At 45.8% G+C, this 23317-nt stretch overlaps 1 protein-coding gene across 1 annotated transcript in view; it reads right to left on the reverse strand.

Annotated features, from left to right (window-relative positions):
• Nucleotides 1–254: 254 nt before the first annotated feature.
• The window catches only part of LOC134895862 (cytochrome P450 1A1-like), a 212203-nt gene continuing 189140 nt past the window's right edge, over nucleotides 255–23317 (reverse strand). Inside the window, exons 5-7 of the mRNA XM_063913870.1 lie at nucleotides 16169–16292; nucleotides 9722–9808; nucleotides 255–604 (exon numbers count right to left, since the gene is read on the reverse strand). Coding sequence (XP_063769940.1) covers nucleotides 322–604; nucleotides 9722–9808; nucleotides 16169–16292 — 494 coding nt within the window. The 3' untranslated portion in view covers nucleotides 255–321. The remainder of the gene's footprint in view (nucleotides 605–9721; nucleotides 9809–16168; nucleotides 16293–23317) is intronic.

Raw genomic sequence — 23317 nt, forward strand, 5'->3', positions numbered from 1 at the left:
CCGGAAGGGTAGGCATTCATCAGGCTTTAGGGAGTTTAATTGCTCAACTGCGCAAACATGGGCATAGCATCCACCTCTGAATGATGTCCTGAATCACTAGGGTGAAATCAGACCACTAACAATGGCAGCTTCCACTTTTCCTGCTGTGAAACCCAAAATCAGACAGCTGCTATCTAATAATGGTACATGTTATAGGGATGCATTTCCGAGGAGAGTGGTGGAAATAGTGAAAGAAGGCAAAACTCAGTTATCACTTTCATTAAAAACTGCTTAATTAGCTTCCTTTTATTAGTTTTTTTTTTTAATAACAAGACAAAAGGTCTACATTCTAATTTCAATTTTGATATTATAAGGTTTTGGTTTCATAGTCAATCCAAAAACTGGTGTTACATCAATAGTGTGTCCAGGTTCCTTGGCTAAACTAAAACGTTGCAGTATAGATGTGAGAAAAATAAACATTTCATTCCGTGCCACATCCTCTCCCACACATTTTCTTACTCCCATGCCAAAGATCATCACTTTGTCAATCAACCTTTTATCAATATGTTCGTTCTCATCAAGGAACCTTTCCGGGATGAACATGGCAGCATCTCTCCATACTGTCCTGTAAAGTAAAGATTTAAGAATTAACTACTGAAAATATATAATTTCTAAGCATCAAAGCAACTGTAAAGGTATTTTATTGTGAAATTTACACATAGGGGGATTTCAATTAGCTGTGGTACTGTAAATTACAGTGGAATTGATCTGAGGAGAATAATTCAATGATCCCCATAGCCGGCAATATCAGGGATTTTGTTTCACCTGTCTGGAGACAGGAGGAACAAAAGCTGCGATAAGTGCCAATTTTTTGTGGGAATTGAATTCCCTGCATAGCAGAGACGTACAGTCAGGGGAGGCACTGCCTCCCTTGTCATTAGTGGTTGAAATAATACAAAGAAGCTACTTATGATGACACAGATTGTGTGTCATAAGAATCTGCTTTGTATTATAACAACAAATTTTCCATTAAAAATAGGTTTGGGAGGCACCGATAGTGGTGCCTCCCGTTCATAATAGGAAAGCTGCTGGAGCAAGGGGGGGGGGGGGAGGGGGGGGGGAGGCGGGCGGGGGCAGGTCCAAGCCACGGGAATTAAAAGCCCATTGGAAGTAGAATGAGAAGCGGCACTTGTAAAAGTGCCTCGGTGACAGGGGCGTGCTTTCACTTTACATGAAAGCACGCCCCTGTCAATCATCCAGATGTGATTGGACAGTGGACCTGTCACTGGATACAGCTGTCCAGTGATGGATCCGCTGTCATCACTTGTTGGGCAGCAGGATGTGCAGCGTTAGCGGGACCCGGTTGGTAAGATGGCAGGCCTGGATACGCCGTTGGCGTAATTTTTTTAAATCTAAGATTACCGCCGCGAGCCGATCACGACTCTCAGCATCATTGCTCTGCCCCTTGGGGCTGGCTTATAAAAGCCAGCGTGAGGCAGCGGCTGTCAGTCTGCCGGCGGAGAGGGAGTGTGCAAGAGCTCCCGAAGATGCCTGGAAGTTATGGGAGGCGGCCATACAAAAGAGATGCCCAAAGGCCGCCGCTCCCTAGGTGAAGTTAGAAGACGCCTGGAAGTCCTGGGAGGAGGCGGCCATGCAAAAGAGCTGCTTAAAGGCCGCTGCCGCCCCCCCAGGTGAAGACAGAAGACGCCTGGAAGTCCTGGAAGGTGGTGGCCATGCAAAAGAGCTGCCCAAAAGTCGCTGCCCCCCCAGATGAAGATGCTGCACATAAAACTTTTTTAAATAAATTGTCTTGTATTTATTTTAATATTTTCTTTACAGGCGGACTACAGGTGCCAGCGTGCCCTTAATGTCTGGGTGCGCTGGCACTTGTGGTTCTCCAAGTGCTGGCATGCTTGGGCAGGCTTGCTGGGACCTGTAGGCCACCTGTAAAGAACACTATTACTATATCATGAACCCCGCACCCACCACCACCAGGGATGCGGGGCATAGCACTGGGCTGGCTGGTTGTTGCTCGGGAGGGGGGACCCCATTTTTTTTCTGGGGTCCCCGCTTTCCGAGGAATTCCAGCCCTTGGCTGAATGGTTTGGGGACATTTAATGAGATGGCAGGGGGGACCCCACATCAAGTGTCCCCCCTGCTATGGCATTATTCCCCATAGCTGGCTCAGCCTGGTGCTGGTTTTGTTTAGGTATGGGGAACCCCAATTGTTTTATTTTTTCTCCATTGGGGGTGAGGGGGTGTGAATCATCCAGTGCCTCACCAGACACTGACCCCACTGCACAGTCCTGCTTAGTACTTTACCAAACCCTCCTGAACTCAATTTACCCCTTCCGGGGCTGCTGTGGGGACTCGGGACGGGCTGCTTTATTTAAAAATAAAATATGAATAAAATAAACAAGAACCAAAGGTATGCTCACATGCATGTAACTGAGACACACAGGTATGCTCACATGCATGTAACTGCAACACACAGGTATGCTCACATGCGTGTAACTGGGAGCTGTGAAAAATGAAAATAAGGCATCTGCCACAAAATATGTAAATAAAAATGCAATAAAAAAATGGAAAATAAGAAACCCACAAGATTTTCACAAAATAATCTCCAGACTCCGTGGAGAGGAAAATATCCAATCTTGATCCTGTGGTATACACCAGTTTATTAGCATCCCACCTTAAATCTGAGATTATCTTAATCCCTGAAAATGTAGAAGGGGTACAATTTCGGAGGCTTTTGCCCCTAGTTTTTCAGTTTGTCCAGTAATGTGGTAATTATATATTTACTTGGTTAAAGTCCTTTCTGTTCCACACCAATACAGGAGTGGAGGTGAAAGCCTGTGTTGTTCCTGATTGTGTCTGCCTTTCTAATTTTTAATCACCTTCTTGACACTGGGGGTCATTCCGAGATGATCGCTAGCAGCATTCGTTCGCAAAAAAATGGCACTTCTGCGCATGCGTATGCGGCGCAATGCGCACACGCGATGTACTATTACAACGGCCGATGTAGCTTCACACAGGGTCTAGCGAAGCTTTTCAGTCGCACTGCTGACCGCAGAGTGATTGACATGAAGTGGGCGTTTCTGGGTGTCAACTGACCGCTTTCAGGGAGTGTTCGTAAAAACGCAGACGTGCCAGGAAAAACACAGACATGGCTGGGTGAACGCAGGGTGTGTTTGTGACGTCAAAACAGGAACTGAATAGTCTGAAGTGATCGCAAGCGCTGAGTAGGTTTCGAGCTACTCAGAAACTGCACAAAAAAACTTTGTAGCCGCTCTGCGATCCTTTCGTTCGCAGTTCTGCTAAGCTAAAATACACTCCCAGTGGGCGGCGGCATAGAGTTTGCACGGCTGCTAAAAACAGCGAACAACTCGGAATGACCTCTTGCCTCTTCTCATAATGTGAAAAGTCATCAAAGAAGGAGGTGGTATGTTTGTAGCTAGCTATGATTTCGAGAACTTAGCAAGCTTTTTCTAGGGGCATAGGCAAACGCAGGGGGGGTTTCCGGTTGCACAGAAACCCCCCTCCTCTTGGCAAGTGGCTCACATCATGACAACAATAGCAATGGTATATCATATGATTATTACTAAAACTGCTGGCAAATCATGCAAAGGGACAGAGCAGAGTTGCTGCACATGCCCAGTGGCAGCAGCTTCTTCTACCAAGTTTGCTGTGTGTGCGGATCTGAGTCCTCAATCACTGCACTGGACCAGACAGTAGCTATCAGGAAAAAGAGACAGGAACCTTACCACGAGGTGGGAAAATGTGTGCAGTACTGGTTCTATTATATTTGTGTATTAATTAATTCATTTGTTTATTATGGTACAGTATGTTTATGCTTTTCCTGACCACTTTGTTTGATACAGCCTATACTAGAGACCATCTATAGTGATAAATATTAATACTGTACTCCATACAGTATCCAGAGTATAAAAACTAGACCAATGTTTATATTAATGTCCAGGGTGAGTACTAGTTTCTTCTGCCGCTCCCCCAGACTCCCGCCTCCCCCAGACTCCCGCACTTGCTCAAACGTTCTGCAGAGTGGGAGATTGACATTTGGAAACCCCCCTCTAGAAATCCTGCGTTTGCCACTGAGGGGGACCACCTGTCGCTGAAATGATGGGTTTATTAAACTGTGCATGTCTTGTTTCAACAACATAAGTTTAGGTGGGAGGGCCCAAGTACAATTCCATCTTGCACCTCTTTTATTTATTTGCATTACAGTATGTGCTCTTTGGGGCCTAGTTTTTAAATCTGCCATCATGTCTGCCACTGCAGTGCCACTCCTAGATGAGCCAGGTGTTTGTGTCCTGCCCACTTGTGTCACTTAGCTTAGTCATCCAGCTACCTTGGTGCAACCTTTTATCCTAAAAACAATATTGTGAGGCAGTGATAGCAAAAACGCGCTAGCGCGTATTTTACCCCATAATGAGAATCGGGAACTCGCTTTTACAAAATGAGTGCGTCCCTAGGGACGCGCTCCGTTGTAGGCAGTCCTGTAGCTCCTTTGATCTCTCCGCCGGGTCCCGCTGCCAATCTTGTGGCTTCTTTGAAGTCTCTGGGTCCAGCGGCCAATCCTGTGGTGCCAGGTCCAGCGGCCAATCACAATAGTCTCCCGCTCAAACCCCTCCAATAGCTGGGCTTCCGGGAGGACTGTTTGTTAGACGGGGAGGAGGAGCTGTTGCTGCCTTTCACTCCCGTATGCAGCTGCGGCACCCGGCGTACTCAGAAGGCAGACCGAACTGCAGCGTTAACAGGCTTTCTCGGCGGCCACCTGTCTCCTCCCCATCCCGGCGCTGCTATTCACTTCTCCCCCTCACCGCCGCGGCTACTCAGAACTCGGCGTTGCGGATGCCACGCCGAGCCTTGGAATTTACCGGCGCATGCCCCCGCATCCTGAGTGGCCGCGGCGGTGAGGGGGAGAAGTGCATAGCAGCGCCGGGATGGGGAGGAGACAGGTGGCCGCAGAGAAAGCCTGTTAACGCTGCAGTTCGGTCCGCCTTCTGAGTACGCCGGGTGCCGCAGCTGCATACGGGAGTGAAAGGCACCAACAGCTCCTCCTTCCCGTCTACTAGTCCTCCTGGAAGCCCGGCTATTGGAGGGGTTTGAGAGGGATAGCAACAGCTAACGATTAAAAGACTGGGGGGTGAGAGCAGTACCCAGCATACACAAACACAAATTCGCACATTGACCAGCATAGTTACCCCACCCCCATATACCCACACCCTCCAAAGCCACACAGTGCCATCACATGCACCCCACCAACCACACAGTGCCCATTACACACACCCCCAATACCCACACATTGCCCATTACACACTCACACAGTGCCAATCATACGCACTCCCCACAACGTGTTCCCGTGATCACTGTGTCTGGGGACGACAACTGGGGGTCCGAGATGGTGGCTATAGTGTGTAACGTGCTCTGCCTGGCGCAACGTGTGTAACGTGCTCTGCCTGGCGCAACGTGTGTAACGTGCTCTGCCTGGTGCAACGTGTGTAACGTGCTCTGCCTGGCGCAGCGTGTGTAACGTGCTCTGCCTGGCGCAACGTGTGTAACGTGCTCTACCGGGCGCATTGTGTGTAACATGCTCTACCGGGCGCATTGTGTGTAATGTGCTCTACCGGGTGCATTCTGTATAACGTGCTCTACCGGGCGCATTGTGTATAACGTGCTCTACCGGGCGCATTGTGTATAACGTGCTCTACCTTGTGCAATGTTTATATTTGCTTTACCTGGTGCAATGTATATAACGAGCTCTACCTGGTGCAATGTATATAACGTGCTCTACCGGGCGCATTGTGTATAATGAGCTCTACTGGGCGCAATGTGTATAATAATGCGCTCTAACTGGCGCAATGTGTATAAAGTGCTCTACCTGGCATAATGTGTATAACGTGCTCTGCCTGGCGCAATGTGTATAAAGTGCTCTACCTGGTGCAATGTGTATAACGTGTTCTACCTGGCGCAATGTGTATAATGTGCTCTACTTGGAGCAAAGTGTATAGCGAGCTGTACCTGGTGCAATATGTATAATGTGCTCTACCTGGTGCAATATGTATAACATGCTCTACCTGGCGTAGTGTGTATAGGAGGTTCTACCTGGTGCAATCTGTATAAGCGGCACTACTGTGTGGTGTAATGTCAATTGGCACCAATATGTGGTCACGCCCCTTCCCCATAAAGCCACGCCCCTCAGATTTTGTGGCGCGCTTTCGGCGCGCACTGCCTTTACTTTACGGTCTGGTAAGGTGGAACACCAATTCACTTTCTGCCTAAGGGCACCAAAATGTCTAGTTACAGCTCTGGTGCAGGGTGTCCTGCATGCTACACAGCCCAGCAGCACTGTCACCCCATCCCCCCACTTTGCAACACTTTTGTAGTGTCCAAACAAGATTAAGATTAATAAGAACCTTCATTCCGATGGGACCCAGAAAAAGACCGGTAGGACCCCAATTTTTGAAAGTGAGGGGTCCCTGGGACCCACTTTTTTTTTGGATCAGCGCGATCACTGGTGAGGTGTGAGGTGTTCAGAATAGACTGCAAAAGAGTGGAAATGAATGTTATTGAGGTTAATAATACTGTAGGATCAAAAATATCCCCACATTCTGTAATTTTAGCTGTTTATGTGTTTTTTTTTTTTTTAATCCAGATTCTAAACCAAAACCCGAAAGGGTGGTTTTGGCAAAACCAATCCAGATCCAAAACCAAACAACAAAACCCGAAAAGTGTCCGCCGCACATCTCTAGTCAAGAGCATGGCAATTAAAGTTTAATGCCAAAAAATGCTAAATCATGCACTTGGGTCTCAAAAATCCAAAAGCTAAATACTCTATAGTACTAATGGCACTATACTAGAAACTACTGAGTAGGAAAGGAATCGAGGAGTCACTATTTCAGGTGACTTAAAGGCAGGTAAGCAGTGTAACAAAGCAATGAGGAAGGCTAGTCAGATGCTTGGTTGCATAGGGAGAGGAATCATCAGCATAAAGAAGTAATAATGCCACTGTATAGGACATTGGTACGGCCTCATCTAGAATACTGTGTTAAATTCTGGAGGTCATATCTTCAGAAGGATATTATTAATACATTAGAGACTGTACAAAGAATGGCAACTAAAATGGTCTATGGCCTACATCACAAAACTTACCCAGAAAGACAACAAAAATCTCAATACTGTATGTAAAGTTTGGAGCAGAGAAGGGAAAGGGGAGACATTATAGAACCTTTCAAATACTGTATATCACGGGCTTTAACAAAGTCCAACAGGGAAACACTCTTCAAATGATGAGAAGTAGAACACGAGGACATGCACTGAGACTGGAGGGAGGAAGGGTCAGGGGAAATTTTAAAAAAATTACTTCGCAGAAAGGGTAGTTGACAAGTGGAATAGCCTCCCATCAGAGGTGGTAGAGGCTAAGACAGTAGGGCAATTTACATATATATGGGATACACATAAGGATATCCTTACAAAGAAATAAGGATCAAATAAGGTTTGAGGTAAAAATATGGTAAAAAAAAAGGGGCAGACTAGATGGGCCAAGTAGTTCTTATCTTGATACATTTCTTCACCAAACCCAGCCAAATCTCATCCTAACCCTCTGATCCAAGCTCTCTATGTACCCCGTCTGTGTCACCCCTGTCTGTCTACCCCTCCCCTTTAGAATGTAAGCTCTCACGAGTAGGGCCCCCTTCCCTCATGTGGTTGCTTATCCTTTTTCTTACTTTAATAATCTTCAACTGCACCAAATCCAGCAGTCTTCTGCCACCTGATACTTATTCCAGTGTCATCTGCTGATGTAGCTATGATTATTTACCCTGTGCTTGTCCTATATTGTCTTCAACTGTAAGTTGCTGTTTTGATTATTCATGTACTCTGTAATTGGGAGCTGCGGAACCCTTGTGGCGCCATATAAATAAAGTATAGTAATAATAATAATGATAAGAAGAAGAATCTGCTTTCACATTCTATGTTTCTAGCATAATGCCAGCATCTACTGCGCTGCTAAGATGAGGGAGCCCACCTGGAGCCTGCACGTGGGCCCACATCTCTGTTGAAATTCCCTTGCAGGGTGTGCCACGAAAAGGGTGTGTGGCATAGTGAGGAGGTGTGGCTTAGCAGAGGGGGTGTGACTTTGAATCCCAACCCCTGTTTTTGTCAATATGGGGTCCCTGAAAATGCCAGGTGGCCCCGTAGACTGTGTGCCTGCACTTTACTGCTCCTACGCTGTGACAGGAGCTGGGTGCTGCATGTAATGTTACAGTGCAGCACTCGATTCCTGGCATTTTGGGGTCACCGCTCGGCGGGTGACACCCGGGTGGGGCCTGCACCCCGCTTGTGACGCCACTGCTGCAGTGTGACATGATTTTGCCTATTAGTGTTCTTTTATTGTTTGTAAACAAATCTGAATAACCCCCTATGTGTTAGTATTGTCAAATTCAGAGATGTGTATTAGGAAAGTCTGTTTACTTCAATGACTCTTATACCTTAAGTGAGTGGCAGACAGGCAGCGTTTATGGACAGTAACGGGGGAGTGGTGACTCACACAGGCATGGTACAACCATTTCCATGGCATGTGTAAGCCTGTGTCTGCAATCCCATATGCAGTTATGCCTCCAGCATCTTATTTCCTGCACCCATGCTGCGCATTTATAAGGTTACTCAGAAGTTTGATTACTGACTGATGTGCGTCTGATGGTTGTCTTTGTACACAAGCGGTGCATCTCAGACTCCTCCAGGAATATGTCCCCAGGAACAAGGCACTGGTGCCATTTTCCTGGAGATCTGCATATGAGTAGTAGACTCTAGTACAAAGTCTGCAAAGCACTGCAGCCAATGCCAGAGAGGAGAGGGCCTGCACGAAGCCTGCAGACAGACCCTCTTCTCTCTTAATCCACCCCTGAATATACTAATTTACTAAGCATGATAAAATGAATCAGCATTACTATGTCAGTTGTTTAATAATATTATTGAGTTTAATGACAACTTGTTAAACTGTTTCTTTATTAGTGAAGGAAAGGCATTTGTGAAGTTACATGATTGTCATTAAGGGGGGATGTACTAAGCAGAGAAAATAGTGGAGAAGTGAGCCAGTGGAGAAGCTGCATATGGCAACCAATCAGCTGCTCTGTATAATTTTATAGTATGCAAATTATAAGTGTCACTTCAGCGCTGATTAGTTACCATGGGCAACTTTTCCACTGGCTCACTTCTCCACTCTTTTAATTTTTCACTTTTCACTGCTTAGTTCATCTCCTCTTAATTGTTGTTGTTTTTTTTTGGGGGGGTGGGGTTGGGGTTGGGGGGGGGGTTGGTTTGGGGGGGGGGGGGGGGGGAGTTGTACTGGCACTGTGGCACCATTTTAGTCTACACAAATGGACAATCCCTGCCATGACAGCAGGGTGCGTAGATATATGATAGTTGCTACATTATACTTCATAGATTAATAACAGCCAGGAACATTCAACCATTTTTTCATTCCACCACCACCATCTTCTGAATGAGAGCACAAAAGCTACCATGTGGCTAAAACAGAATGCACATGAGTGAAATTGCTATTGGCTTGGTAAATATGGCCACATATGTTCGGAATGGATCTACTTTTTATTACAGCTAGATGTGCAGTAGTACAGTAACTTACAGTCTACATATGACATAAGATGAACATAAACACCTAAAATGTTGGCAAATTTAATTGACTTGTAAATAAAACAGTACTTACGGATCATGATTTACTTGGTACATGTTTACAAATACTGCAGTGTCTTTTGGAAGAAAATATTCATTCAGTGTGGTTTCCATTGTAGTGCTAAATAAAAACACAAACACTGGACAATGTTAATAATGTTGTAACCATTAAATAAATGTTTCCTTAAGTGCTTCCTCCCATATGTTTTTTTTGTGTGTGTGTGTTTACTTTATCGCCGTACCCAATATACTGTAACATCATTGTCATAAGCCACAGGTTCTCAAATTGGTCCTCAGGACCACAAACTGTCCACGTTTCCAGGTCTCCTCACAGAATCACAGGAGAAATAATCAGCTCCACCTGTGGATCTTTTAAAATGTGTCAGTGAGTAATGACTATACCTGTGCACCTGGTAGGACCGAGATTGAGAACCACTGTCATCAGCTAAACCTTTGATCCCATATAATAAGCAATATTGCTGCAATCAGGCTTTAACGTATGTACATTACTATACCGTATACAGATCACAATTACTAGAAACAAATTATACATACAACATGAACAGTTATGTCGTAGACTAATAAGTATGAGTTATTTTATTTTACACTTACCTAATAGGCACTTCTGGCTTTTCCAGTTTTTGGATATACTGTATCAGTATTTCATTATATGTGTACATGATTCAAAACGTATATGTTACATTAGAATTTCCCTCTTTTAGTTTCAATAGCACTTTGCATAGGTAATTTTATAACAAGCAGCATATAATAGAGATGTGCACGTGCCCTTAGTGTTTGTTTTTGTCTTTCAGTTTTGGCCAAACCACCCTCAAGTGTTTTGGTGTGGATTCGGATCTGGTTTTGAATTTCTTGAAAATTGATAAAAACAGCTAAAATCATGTAATTTGAACCAATTTTTTGATGTTCCAACAATATTCTTAACAGGAATATTTCAAGTTGTCATGTGTGAGGGTTTGGTTTGGTTGGGAAAAGTGTGATCTAGTTCAGTGGTCTCCAACCTTAATTGGGGTGTGAGCTACTCAAGAAAAATGAAACCTTCTGAAGAACTACTAAAGTTTTTTTTTTTTTAAATGCTGTACTTGAATGGTTGGTGGCACTCTCTCAGTGATGAGACTGGACTTGTGGGGAAGTGGCGTAGCTATAAATTTTGCTCCCCCTGGCAAAAAAGTTTCTGGCACCCCTTCCCATTGATATATAAAAAGTGAAGTAGTGTGCACCTGAGTGTGGACTCACTGCAAGGGGCGTGGCATTGTAGGAAATTACTTCCTTATACCCCAGTTTTGCATCATGCACGCCTAGACATTGGCCTTTACATTACTTGTCATTTTTCCTCCTTATAGTAAAGCTCCTTACACATTATACCACACACCATAATGCCTCTTACTCAATATACCACACACCCTAATGGCCGTTACACATTATGTCACACACTGCAATGCCCCAGACGCATTATTTCACACACTATAATGCCCATGACCATAGGCGTTTCTATAATGGGTGCAGTGCACACTGGCCCCTGGGTCTAGTGGGGCCCACATGGCACACACTGCACCCATATGTTGTTACTTATCCCTCCGGAGTCCCATGGTGTTGGCCCTGAACTGTGGACACAAAGCATTCGGAAAATGGCTGCCGTGTCCATTTCTGAGTGATTTGAGCATGCGCACTGGAGATGTCCCCAGGCAGAATGCACGGGAGCCAAGTTCCCAGAGACCTGCGCATGCACAGTAGACCCTGGCATTATGGCACAGTCTACTGCTGCCGGAGAGGAGGGGGCCCACGATGGAGGCTGCACGCGGGTCTCCTCCTCTCTTTATACGCCCCTGCCCATGACACATTATTCCACACACTAATGCCCCTGACACATTATTCCACACACTGTAATGCCCATTACACATTATGCCACAAACCATAATGCCCATTACACATTATGCAACACAGTAAGGCTACTAATTACTTTTAAATTACCTGCTCATGGACAGGGGTTCCATACTCAATGCCATGGGTTGCATGCTCGTTGCCTGGGGTTACATGTTCATTGACAGTTATTTCATGCTCATTGCCAGTGGTTCCATGCTTGTTGCCAGGGGTTTCAGCTCTGGGTGTCATGCTTGTTTCCAGGGGTTTCATACTCATTGCCAGGGGTGTCGTGGAAGAAGATGCAGCTGTGTAGAAAGCTGCATCCTCTCCAGTTGGTGCTAGCGCTGTGTATTCCTGACACTTCTGGGTAGCTGTAGTGCTGTGCTCCCTGTCAGATGCTAGAGGTCAAGTATGACCTCTAGCGTCTGTCTCCTCAGACGGAGAAGTGCTACGGACCGGCGGGGCAAATCAATTGTGGACTCCCCATGAAGTCTGGCAACGGCAGCAGCCAGCAGGTGTCTAGTAACCCGGATTGAGGCTGCAAGCTAGTTCCTATTTATGGAATAATAGTGATGTAGAGGTATAGAACTATGAGACTGGAGTCCAGGAATTAGAGATGCAATTTATTTTTAGGACATGCAAGCTAGAGCTGGATGTACCTTAATGGGACTTGAACCACTGGCGTGATCTGACTGGAGCAGTTATAGTTTATTACAGAGCTGGCCAAACCAGTCCTCGAGATCTACCAACAGTTCACATTTTCCAGACCACCTAGTGCTGCACAGGTGTAGTCATTACTAATTAAGATGTGCTGCATTCATTCCTAACTGACAATTCTACAGATCTCCAGGAGGTCTGGAAAACATGAACTGTTGGTAGATCTCGAGGACCGGTTTGGCCAGCCCTGGTTTAGAATCTTTAATCAACTGGAACAGATCCAATGATATAGCTGAGTAACTAGACTGAAACCAGCGAGGCAACAGGACTGGAACTAAAGAGGTAGCCGCACTGGGACCAGAGAGGTAACCAGACTGGAACCAGAGAGGTAACCTCACTGGAATCAGAGAAACTGGACTGGAACCATGATGGCATCTTGGGAAGCGACATTGCACTGCCAATGAGCTGGTGCACAGTAAACACCTTTAAAGGGACTGCTGTAAGCCAATTGGCCAATGGAGTTAGGATGGTGGCAAGGCACACTGCAGGGGGTGACATGAAGTGACAACAGGAGAGGACCTTAGCGCCAGCTGAGAGAGGCAGCACAATGGCAAGTAACCCAGCTTGGAGCCCTGGAGTGTGACACCAGTCATTTCCAGTCAATTTTGACCACACTGCTCTGTGTGTAATGATATCTGCAATCAGCAAGGAGGGACTTACATGCAATCTTAAATTCGAGTACCGACATGAGGAAAGCTCCGAATCAGGATTTGGTTCAACTTGGATTCCCTAAATTCGGTTGAGTTTGGTTTTCCTGAAAAAACCCCACTCACCTCCACTATATAATATAAAGCAGCACTAGGAGATAAAATGAGACTGCATATGGTCCTGTTCTGTGACAGGTGGCTGGTTTTTCTTTTTGTAACCCAATGTTTCCACACAAGCCCAACACACATGTCGATTAGTGACATTTAATTAACACATTGCAACCAAACAGCTACATGCACAAGCTGGCAGTTCTGGAGGCACATTGCACACAGTAATTAGCAGAGCCAGTTTTAGACCTTACGGGGCTCTAGGAAAGATACTGGTTTACCCCCCCCCCACACTTTTTTTAAAAATAAACTATAGGATTTATTATTTGTGGTAGGCGAGGAATGGACAGGACTGCTTTATTTTACAGAAAACAAAAAAACACATTACCCTCAACTGGATAAAAATAAAACACAATGGTCCCCTCGATAGGAAAAATAAAACACTTTGACCACATTGGCCCCCACAGGAAAACATCAATACATTTGTCGCCAACATGATAAAAGAAACACTGTCCTCCAACTGGAGAACACAAACACACTATATAGTATATTATACAAGCTGCTGTGATTACCTACATACAATACCAGTACAGGTGTCCATCACATTACATTGCCAGGGGAGCATATAATTTTATATTGGCTGTGTATCCCTTCACATTACACCAGTAGTGATGCCACTTGCAATATAGCAGCAAAGATGCCTATTATTTTACACCAACATGGTTCCTGATAAAGATGAATCATGAAGGATACTTATCATGTTACAGTATATCATATAGATTTGGATCACATTATACCAGAGATAACCAACACATTACAGTGCTGTATATTGGTAGAGATCCCAATAACATGTGTGATTCATTTTGACAGCTTCTAGGGTAATGTGGGAAAGCAGACACAAAGCTCATTCTGGCAGAGCCAGAGACTGAGCTCGCAGGCAAGCGGACAAGAGGTCGTTTACTATACAGCATATGAGGTAAAACACATCCCAGAAACTCATCAAATGGCAGTTGTGCAGAGAGTTTATTTACCTGATGATGTACAGCTGCATTATCTCTCATTGTGAGGTGTGTGGTCTCAGAGGTCGACCCCGCAGGAAATGCCCCATATTTCTAGCGGCCCAATCCGACCACGGTGCTGGCAGTGGCAGCTGCTGTTGTGCTGTGGCTCATGGCAGGTTCTCCAGTACACTGCAGACTGTGGGACTCTAAGGAGTGCATGGCGGGTCCATGTGATGTCATGACATTACATAGTGATCACGCAGTGCTGCTCTGGGAATGTTTTGCGGGGGCACAGTAACGGAACTCAGTGCCAGTATTAGGGATATTAATACTGGTCTAAGCCCCGTTACTGAGCCTCTATAAAACATTTTACTAAAACCAGCCTTTGTGATGGTTCATGTATTAGCCGGATTTCATGAGACTCAGGCACAGGCCCCTTGGAAACAGCAGGGCCCTAGGTGGGCGCCTAGGTTGCCTTGTGGGAAATCTGGGCCTAGTAATCAGTGATAATGACCTAAGGGGGTGATTCCGAGTTGTTCGCTCGCTAGCTGCTTTTAGCAGCATTGCACACGCTTAGCCGCCGCCCTCTGGGAGTGTATCTTAGCTTAGCAGAATTGCGAACGAAAGATTAGCAGAATTGCGAATAAATAATTCTTAGCAGTTTCTGAGTAGCTCCAGACTTACTCAGCCATTGCGACCAGCTCAGTCCTTTTCGTTCCTGGTTTGACGTCACAAACACACCCAGCGTTTGCCCAACCACTCCCCCGTTTCTCCAGCCACTCCTGCGTTTTGCAACTCGAACGCCTGCGTTTTTCCGCACACTCCCATAAAATGTCCAGTTTCCGCCCAGAAACACCCACTTCCTGTCAATCACACTACGATCAGCACAGCGATGAAAAAGCTTCGTTATGCCGTGAGTAAAATACCTAGTTTTTGTGTAAAATAACAAGGGCATGCGCACTGCGAACCTTGCGTAAGCGACTAATCGCAGTATAGCGAAAATCAGCAACGAGCGAACAACTCGGAATGACAACCTAAATGTATAATCATGATCACTTATTAAATTAACTTAGAAAGTGAAAAAACTCTACATGTAAGTAAGAAAGGAAGATTTTATCTGTTTACCTAAAAATACCAGATGTTGCAGTGGACACAAACCTCAAGACAAACCTCTACTACTCACTATATGGGAACAGATCAATGGAGAACAGTGACTAGTAACCCAGAGGAAGCATGTCTTTAAAGGTGTAGTATCTATTCTGTCCTTTGGATGCAGTCAGAATCACGGCAGACCACAACAGTCAGAATACAGACAGCGGAATCCTGATGGTCGAAATCCAGTCTGATCCCAAAGGTAAGTACTAGGGTTGGGGTTAGGCACTAGGTAAGGCAAGGGTTAGGGTTAAACTGAGGGAGTGGGGGAGGGTTAGACTGTGGGGGTAGGGTGGGTTAGAGATGTTGGGAGGGACAATTAGGTTTAGGCTGTGGGAGGGGTGGGTTAGGGTCACAATACTTACTCCGATCATTTCGGATTCTGTCGGTCAGGATGCTTCTGTTGACATTCTGACCGTCGGGATCCCAACTGATGGAATTTTGTACCCCGCCCCTTTCCTCTACCAGTGAAGGATCAGTATGCTCCAACAAATAGTTTTGTTATAATTCTCGTACATACACCTGGATCCAGTAAGGTTTCAATGAAGCTCATACTGTTTGATGGCTTGCTTTATGCCATTCTACAAGAGTGATCGCATGCAATGGAAATCTATGGGCTTGATTTAGGGATTTACGTTAATTCAATATTTACAAAATCTCAGATATGTTTAGATCTGTGCATCCCTCTCATACTAACCCCTCCCCTGTCAGCATGCTGCACACATAGCTATAGGTTTCTAAACGCAGTGCCCCTAAACAGCATAGGATATGCTCAAGTGTGGAGCTTGACGCGCCTCACTGAATGTAGTAGGATATGACCACTTCGTACTGCGCATAAATTAGATCTTTTTTATTATCCCGATAAATATAGAATACATAGTCTAATATTTATGCATGTATGTAATTACATTTCTTTAGTGTGCAATTGTCTTCTTTTTATAAAATTTGATATTATAGAATATATTATATACATACCAGTGTGGAATTGTAAATGGTACAAAAGATGAATGTCTCAGTACTTCATTGATAAATGCCTCTGTGTAATGCATATTTTTTCTATCATCAAATCTGGGCATCCTGCTAATTCCAATATTCTCATCTATGATGGAAAAAATAGGATTTTGGTTACCTGCCGGTAAATCCTTTTCTCGTAGTCCGTAGAGGATGCTGGGGTCAACATTAGTACCATTGGGTATGGACGGGTCCACCAGGATCCATTGGCACTTTAAGAGTTTGAGAGTGTGGCCTGGCTCCTCCCTCTATGCCCCTCCTACCAGACTCAGTCTAGAAACTGTGCCTGAGGAGACGGACATCTTCGAGAGAAGGATTTAAGCACGAACTTGGTATCTGCACACTCGGTATAATGTGGAAATATTGTGGATGTATGAGATTCATCACCCCACATCCACTTTATAAGGGCCCCTATTTTCAGATAGTGAATAATATTCTGTATATTCAGGGGGTGCCGTCAACTACAGTATGCATAAACTAAGGTTTGGGGGGGGGGGGACAGAAAGAAACTGTAGTGTTGACGCATTAGATCAGGATGGATTATTCTTAAAATATAACCTTTATTAGATATTCATTAAAAATGAAAAATTTTATTGTATACAATTGATCCAGACTACAGTGAAACATAGAAGTTAAAAAATGAAAGACTAACATGTATGTGAATTGTAGAAAATAAACAGATGTGAATAAAGATTTAAAAAGCGTGTCCACGTGTGTTGTTTCAATATAAATCTCCTCAGAATTGTTGTGTAAGTATATACAGTATATTGCCAATAATTAGTAGTTTTTATTATAATATTTCAAACAACTATCTCTATCCTATACCCCACTGAATTCTATTATATATCTGCCTTTTTCCTCAGCAATAGATGCCTCGTGGGAATAATCCCTAATAACGAGGACTGTGAGTGTGTTAGGCGCCGGGGTCCGCTCGGCCGTGCGGCCCGGCGCCTAGCAACCAGGGACGCCGTGCGCGTTCAGCCGCCGGCTCCCTGGCAACGCTAAGACGCCGGGCGCACGGAGCCGCTCTGACCTTAGCAACGGGGACGCCACGTTCAGCCGCGTTCCCCGTTGCTGGGTCTATTCTCATTACCCTGATTATGTGCTGGCCGTGCAGCATGCAAGCTGCACGGCATTTCTATTTGATTGTCCTGTCTGGATCTTGATTGGAGGGTGCCTGAATAAAGGCACCCTCAGGACTTCTTACAGACGCCGGTGATAGCTTCCTGTTTGCTTGTGTCTGCTGCAGAGAGTTCCCAGTCCCGGTCCTTTTGGTTGTTCCTGTCCTCAGAGATCCTGTACTCGGAAGTTACCATCCGTTCCTGGAGTCTGACCGAGCACCTTTAACATCTGGTGGTGTCGTGAGTCGCGGCGCAGCCGTGTGTTGCGGCTTGTCCGCTTCTGTTTATTATTTTGTTTAATTGTGTTCTGGAGCTTTGCGGAGGATTCCGCTTCCACAGATCCACTCTGGTGTCCGGCGGTGCCGGATAGGAGTGTCGGATCAGTGGATCTTTGGTTGTCCTTTTTCCTGGCGGCTAGTCCGCACATACCTTTTGATTTAGTTAGTTAGCTTGTAACCCCTGGCCTGGTTGCTTAGTCAGAGGGCCCCTTGTTATCACCCTGTCTCGGACTTCCCCTTGTCTCCCTTTAAGACCTGCGGGGGCATCGGGGTTGGGCAGACATAATCCGCCCTTCGAACGCGGCTGCCATGGGCTCAAGCAACCATAGTCTCGCAGGGGATTTCTGATTACACGGGCGAGACAACGGAGTTAGGGCGCCAGGGGTTACTAGGCTATCCAGCTCCCACAACCAGCTTGTTTTCCTGTACTCAGATCCCTGCCATAAGATCTCCTCCGGTCTGGAGTACAGGAATCATAACATTATCACCGGCCCACAAAAGAAAAGATTAAACTTACAGTAAATTTTTTCACTTTTTAGTTGGGAGATTTTTTGTCGGCCTTATGAATCCCACCGGTGTTGGGCCAAACCCTGGCCAGCTTCTTGTTAGTCAGATTCAGGAACTTACTCAGATGGTTCAGGATCTGTCCCTCCGGGTGAGGTCACAGGAAGATCTGTTACGGACTTCCCCGAGGGTCATCCCTGAACCAAAAATGCATCTGCCTGACCGTTTTTCTGGGGATAGAAAACAGTTTTTTAATTTTAAAGAATCTTGCAAACTGTATTTTCGTTTAAGACCAGTTACCTCAGGTACAGAGGCTCAGCGGGTTGGGATTATTATTTCTCTACTTCAGGGGGATCCTCAGACCTGGGCTTTTGGTTTAAAGACAGACGATCCGGCCTTATCGTCTGTAGACGCCTTTTTAAAATCTTTAGGGCTATTGTATGACGACCCTGATAGAGAGGCGTCCGCAGAAAGTCAGTTGCGTGCTCTTAGACAGGGTAGGAATCCCGCAGAGAATTATTGTACGGAGTTTCGCCGTTGGTCGAACGACTGTGGCTGGAATGACCCAGCCCTGCGCAGTCAGTTTCGCCTCGGCTTATCTGAATCTATAAAAGACAGTCTCCTCCAGTATCCCGCTCCTGAGACCCTCGATAACCTCATGGAGCTATCTATTAAAATAGATCGTCGGCTCAGAGAGCGGAGGGCTGAAAAAGGGGCATCTGTCGGGTCCTCTCCCTGGGTTCCTTCCATTCCTGTAGACATAGAGGAGCCTATGCAGATTGGTCTCTCCAAATTGTCTCCGGAAGAAAGAACCAGGAGGCAAAATTATGGTCTGTGTTTATACTGCGGAGGTAAGGGACATTTTGCCCGTAGTTGTCCAAACAAGTTGGGAAACTTCCTGACCAAGTGAGTTGTGAGGGGGTTCACTTTGGTCTGCAGCTCATCTCCTCAAATAATTCACTGTTGGTTCCTGCTAAAGTTTCCTATGGCAGCCTCTGTTCCTCGGTCTCTGCTTTTGTGGACAGTGGAGCTGCAGGAAACTTTATGGATTTAACATGGGCCAAGGCCTTAGGTATTCCTCAGCTAACCTTGGGTAGGTGTATCACCATGCATGGTTTAGATGGGAGTCCTTTATCCAATGGGGTTATTTCTCTATGTACACCTCCTGTTTTGCTCTCGGTGGGAGCTCTGCATTCTGAAAAAATTGAGTTTTTCCTTACCCATTGTCCAGCAGTTCCTGTGGTTCTGGGTCATCCTTGGCTGGCCTTTCATAATCCCATCATTAATTGGCAGTCTGGGGAGATCCTACAATGGGGTACCATCTGTGATAAAGAATGTATTACGCTTCCTATCCGAGTAGCTGCCGCCAGTTCCGCACATATTCCTGGGGAATACCAGGATTTTGTTGATGTGTTTTCCAAGGGCAATGCGGATATTTTGCCTCCCCATAGGCCTTATGATTGTGCCATTGAGTTAATTCCTGGTGCCACGTTGCCTAAAGGAAGGTTATATGCATTGTCTGGTCCTGAAACGGTGGCCATGAATGAGTATGTGAAAGAAAGCCTTGGGAAAGGGTTTATCAGGCCATCTAAATCCCCTTTAAGTGCAGGTTTCTTCTTCGTAGAGAAGAAGGATGGTTCACTCAGACCCTGCATTGACTTTAGAGCTTTGAATAAGATCTCAGTAAAGAATACTTACCCTCTGCCGCTGATCTCTGTCCTCTTTGATCAGCTACGTTCGGCTGTTATTTTTTCTAAGATTGATCTTAGAGGAGCATATAACCTCATCAGAATCAGGTCAGGGGATGAGTGGAAAACGGCATTTAGTACTCAGTCGGGCCACTATGAGTATCTGGTCATGCCATTCGGCCTATCTAACGCTCCGGCAGTTTTCCAGGATCTCATTAATGATGTGCTCCGTGAGTTTCTGGGAAGATTCGTCGTGGTCTATTTAGACGATATTTTGATATATTCTGACTCCGTGGAACAACATGTTACCCAGGTGCGTCAGGTGCTAAAGAGATTACGTGAAAATCACTTATATGCCAAGCTGGAGAAGTGTGAATTTCATGTCACGGAAGTATCCTTTTTAGGGTACATTATTTCCCCTCGGGGATTCCGAATGGAACCAAAAAAGCTCCAAGCCATCCTTAGTTGGGCGCAACCCACCAATTTAAAAGCAATTCAGCGCTTTTTAGGGTTTGCAAACTACTATAGAAGATTTATTCACTCTTTCTCTGACCTAGTTGCTCCCATTGTGGCACTTACTAAGAAGGGAGCAGATCCTACCAATTGGTCATGTGAAGCGGAGTTATCTTTTCAGGCCTTGAAACAAGCCTTTGTCTCAGCCCCTGTCCTTAGACATCCCAACCCAGAATTACCTTTCATTGTTGAGGTAGATGCCTCGGAGGTTGGAGTAGGGGCTATCCTTTCTCAGAAGGATCCAGATTCCCTTGAGTTACATCCTTGTGCCTTTATGTCCAGGAAATTCTCATCTGCAGAATCCAACTACGATGTTGGTAACCGGGAATTGCTGGCTATTAAATGGGCTTTCGAGGAGTGGAGACATTGGCTTGAAGGAGCTACCCACACCATTTCAGTTTTGACTGATCACAAAAATCTTCAATACATTGAATCGGCTAAACGACTGAATGCCCGACAGGCTCGTTGGGCTTTATTTTTTACTCGTTTCAAATTCATTATCACCTTCAGACCAGGTTCCAAGAATACCAAGGCAGATGCCCTGTCACGCAGTTTCCTTCCGGTTCAAGACAACAGTCCTGTTACTCCCATACTTCCGCCTTCAGTCATTCAGGCAGGTCTCACACAGGATGTATTTTCCCAATTAAAACTGCTTCAACATCAAGCTCCAGGAAATACTCCTGCTAGTCGTCTTTTTGTTCCTGAGTTTTTGAGAGCAACTGTTTTGGCGGAATTTCATGATAGCAAAGTTGCAGGGCATCCGGGAATCGCTAAGACTTTGGAATTAGTATCCCGCTCAGTATGGTGGCCTGGTCTTTCCAAAGACATTAAAGAGTTTGTTTTTTCGTGTCAGGTCTGTGCACAGCATAAAGTTCCCCGTTCTTTGCCTATTGGTCAACTTATGCCCTTGAAAGTTCCTCTTAGGCCATGGTCGCATATCTCCATGGATTTTGTGGTGGATCTCCCTCTGTCAGCCGGATGCCGAGTCATATGGGTGGTAGTGGACCGTTTTAGCAAGATGGCCCATTTTATTGCTCTTCCCCGATTGCCATCTGCCCAGGGATTGGCAGTCTTGTTCCTCCGTCATGTTTTCAGACTCCATGGGTTACCCACTAATATTGTTTCTGACAGGGGTCCACAATTCATTGCGCAATTTTGGAGGTCTTTTTGTGCTTCGTTAAAAATGAAATTATCTTTAACCTCCGGCTATCATCCACAATCCAATGGACAGACTGAGCGAGTTAACCAATCTCTAAAACAATATTTGCGTTTGTACTCGGCCAAACTCCAAAATGACTGGTCTGAGTTTCTTCCATTGGCGGAGTTTGCTTATAATAATGCCTGTCATTCCTCCACCAATGTGTCTCCATTTTTTGCAGTTTTTGGTTTCCACCCCAGAGCTAATTCATTTTTTCAACATTCCTCTATCTCCTCTCTGGCCCTGACCTCTCATCTTAAACTTATTTGGAAAAAAGTGCACCTGGCTCTCAGAAAAGCAGCTTTCCGGGAAAAAAAATTTTCTGACAGGCTCCGGCGGCCGTGCACTTTTAAAGTAGGAGACAGGGTGTGGTTGTCGACTCGCAACATCAAACTTCGACAAACCTCAGCCAGATTGGGTCCTAGATTTATTGGACCATTTCTCATTATCAAAAAAGTCAATCCAGTTGCTTTCCGGTTACGTTTACCAAAAACTTTACGGATCGGAAATACCTTCCATTGCTCATTGCTTAAACCATATGTTTCGTCCAGCAGATTTCCTCGTAAAAAATCTCAGGGGAGATCACCAGTTAATGTACAGGGTCAGCAAGAGTTCTTGGTTGAGAAGGTTCTCGATTCCAAGTTGTCCTGGGGTCGGCTTTATTTTTTGGTGCATTGGAGAGGTTATGGGCCAGAGGAAAGGTCGTGGGTCCTGGATGAAGACCTTCATGCCCCAAAGCTCAAAAAAGCATTTTTTCGTGAATTTCCTCGGAAACCGGGCTTTAGGGGTTCCTTGACCCCTCCTCAAGGGGGGGTACTGTTAGGCGCCGGGGTCCGCTCGGCCGTGCGGCTCGGCGCCTAGCAACCAGGGACGCCGTGCGCGTTCAGCCGCCGGCTCCCTGGCAACGCTAAGACGCCGGGCGCACGGAGCCGCTCTGACCTTAGCAACGGGGACGCCACGTTCAGCCGCGTTCCCCGTTGCTGGGTCTATTCTCATTACCCTGATTATGTGCTGGCCGTGCAGCATGCAAGCTGCACGGCATTTCTATTTGATTGTCCTGTCTGGATCTTGATTGGAGGGTGCCTGAATAAAGGCACCCTCAGGACTTCTTACAGACGCCGGTGATAGCTTCCTGTTTGCTTGTGTCTGCTGCAGAGAGTTCCCAGTCCCGGTCCTTTTGGTTGTTCCTGTCCTCAGAGATCCTGTACTCGGAAGTTACCATCCGTTCCTGGAGTCTGACCGAGCACCTTTAACATCTGGTGGTGTCGTGAGTCGCGGCGCAGCCGTGTGTTGCGGCTTGTCCGCTTCTGTTTATTATTTTGTTTAATTGTGTTCTGGAGCTTTGCGGAGGATTCCGCTTCCACAGATCCACTCTGGTGTCCGGCGGTGCCGGATAGGAGTGTCGGATCAGTGGATCTTTGGTTGTCCTTTTTCCTGGCGGCTAGTCCGCACATACCTTTTGATTTAGTTAGTTAGCTTGTAACCCCTGGCCTGGTTGCTTAGTCAGAGGGCCCCTTGTTATCACCCTGTCTCGGACTTCCCCTTGTCTCCCTTTAGGACCTGCGGGGGCATCGGGGTTGGGCAGACATAATCCGCCCTTCGAACGCGGCTGCCATGGGCTCAAGCAACCATAGTCTCGCAGGGGATTTCTGATTACACGGGCGAGACAACGGAGTTAGGGCGCCAGGGGTTACTAGGCTATCCAGCTCCCACAACCAGCTTGTTTTCCTGTACTCAGATCCCTGCCATAAGATCTCCTCCGGTCTGGAGTACAGGAATCATAACAGAGTGTAGGTAAATATAAGGATATT

This window comes from Pseudophryne corroboree, chromosome 1, assembly GCF_028390025.1.
Source record: "Pseudophryne corroboree isolate aPseCor3 chromosome 1, aPseCor3.hap2, whole genome shotgun sequence".
NCBI classification, from domain to species: domain Eukaryota; kingdom Metazoa; phylum Chordata; class Amphibia; order Anura; family Myobatrachidae; genus Pseudophryne; species Pseudophryne corroboree.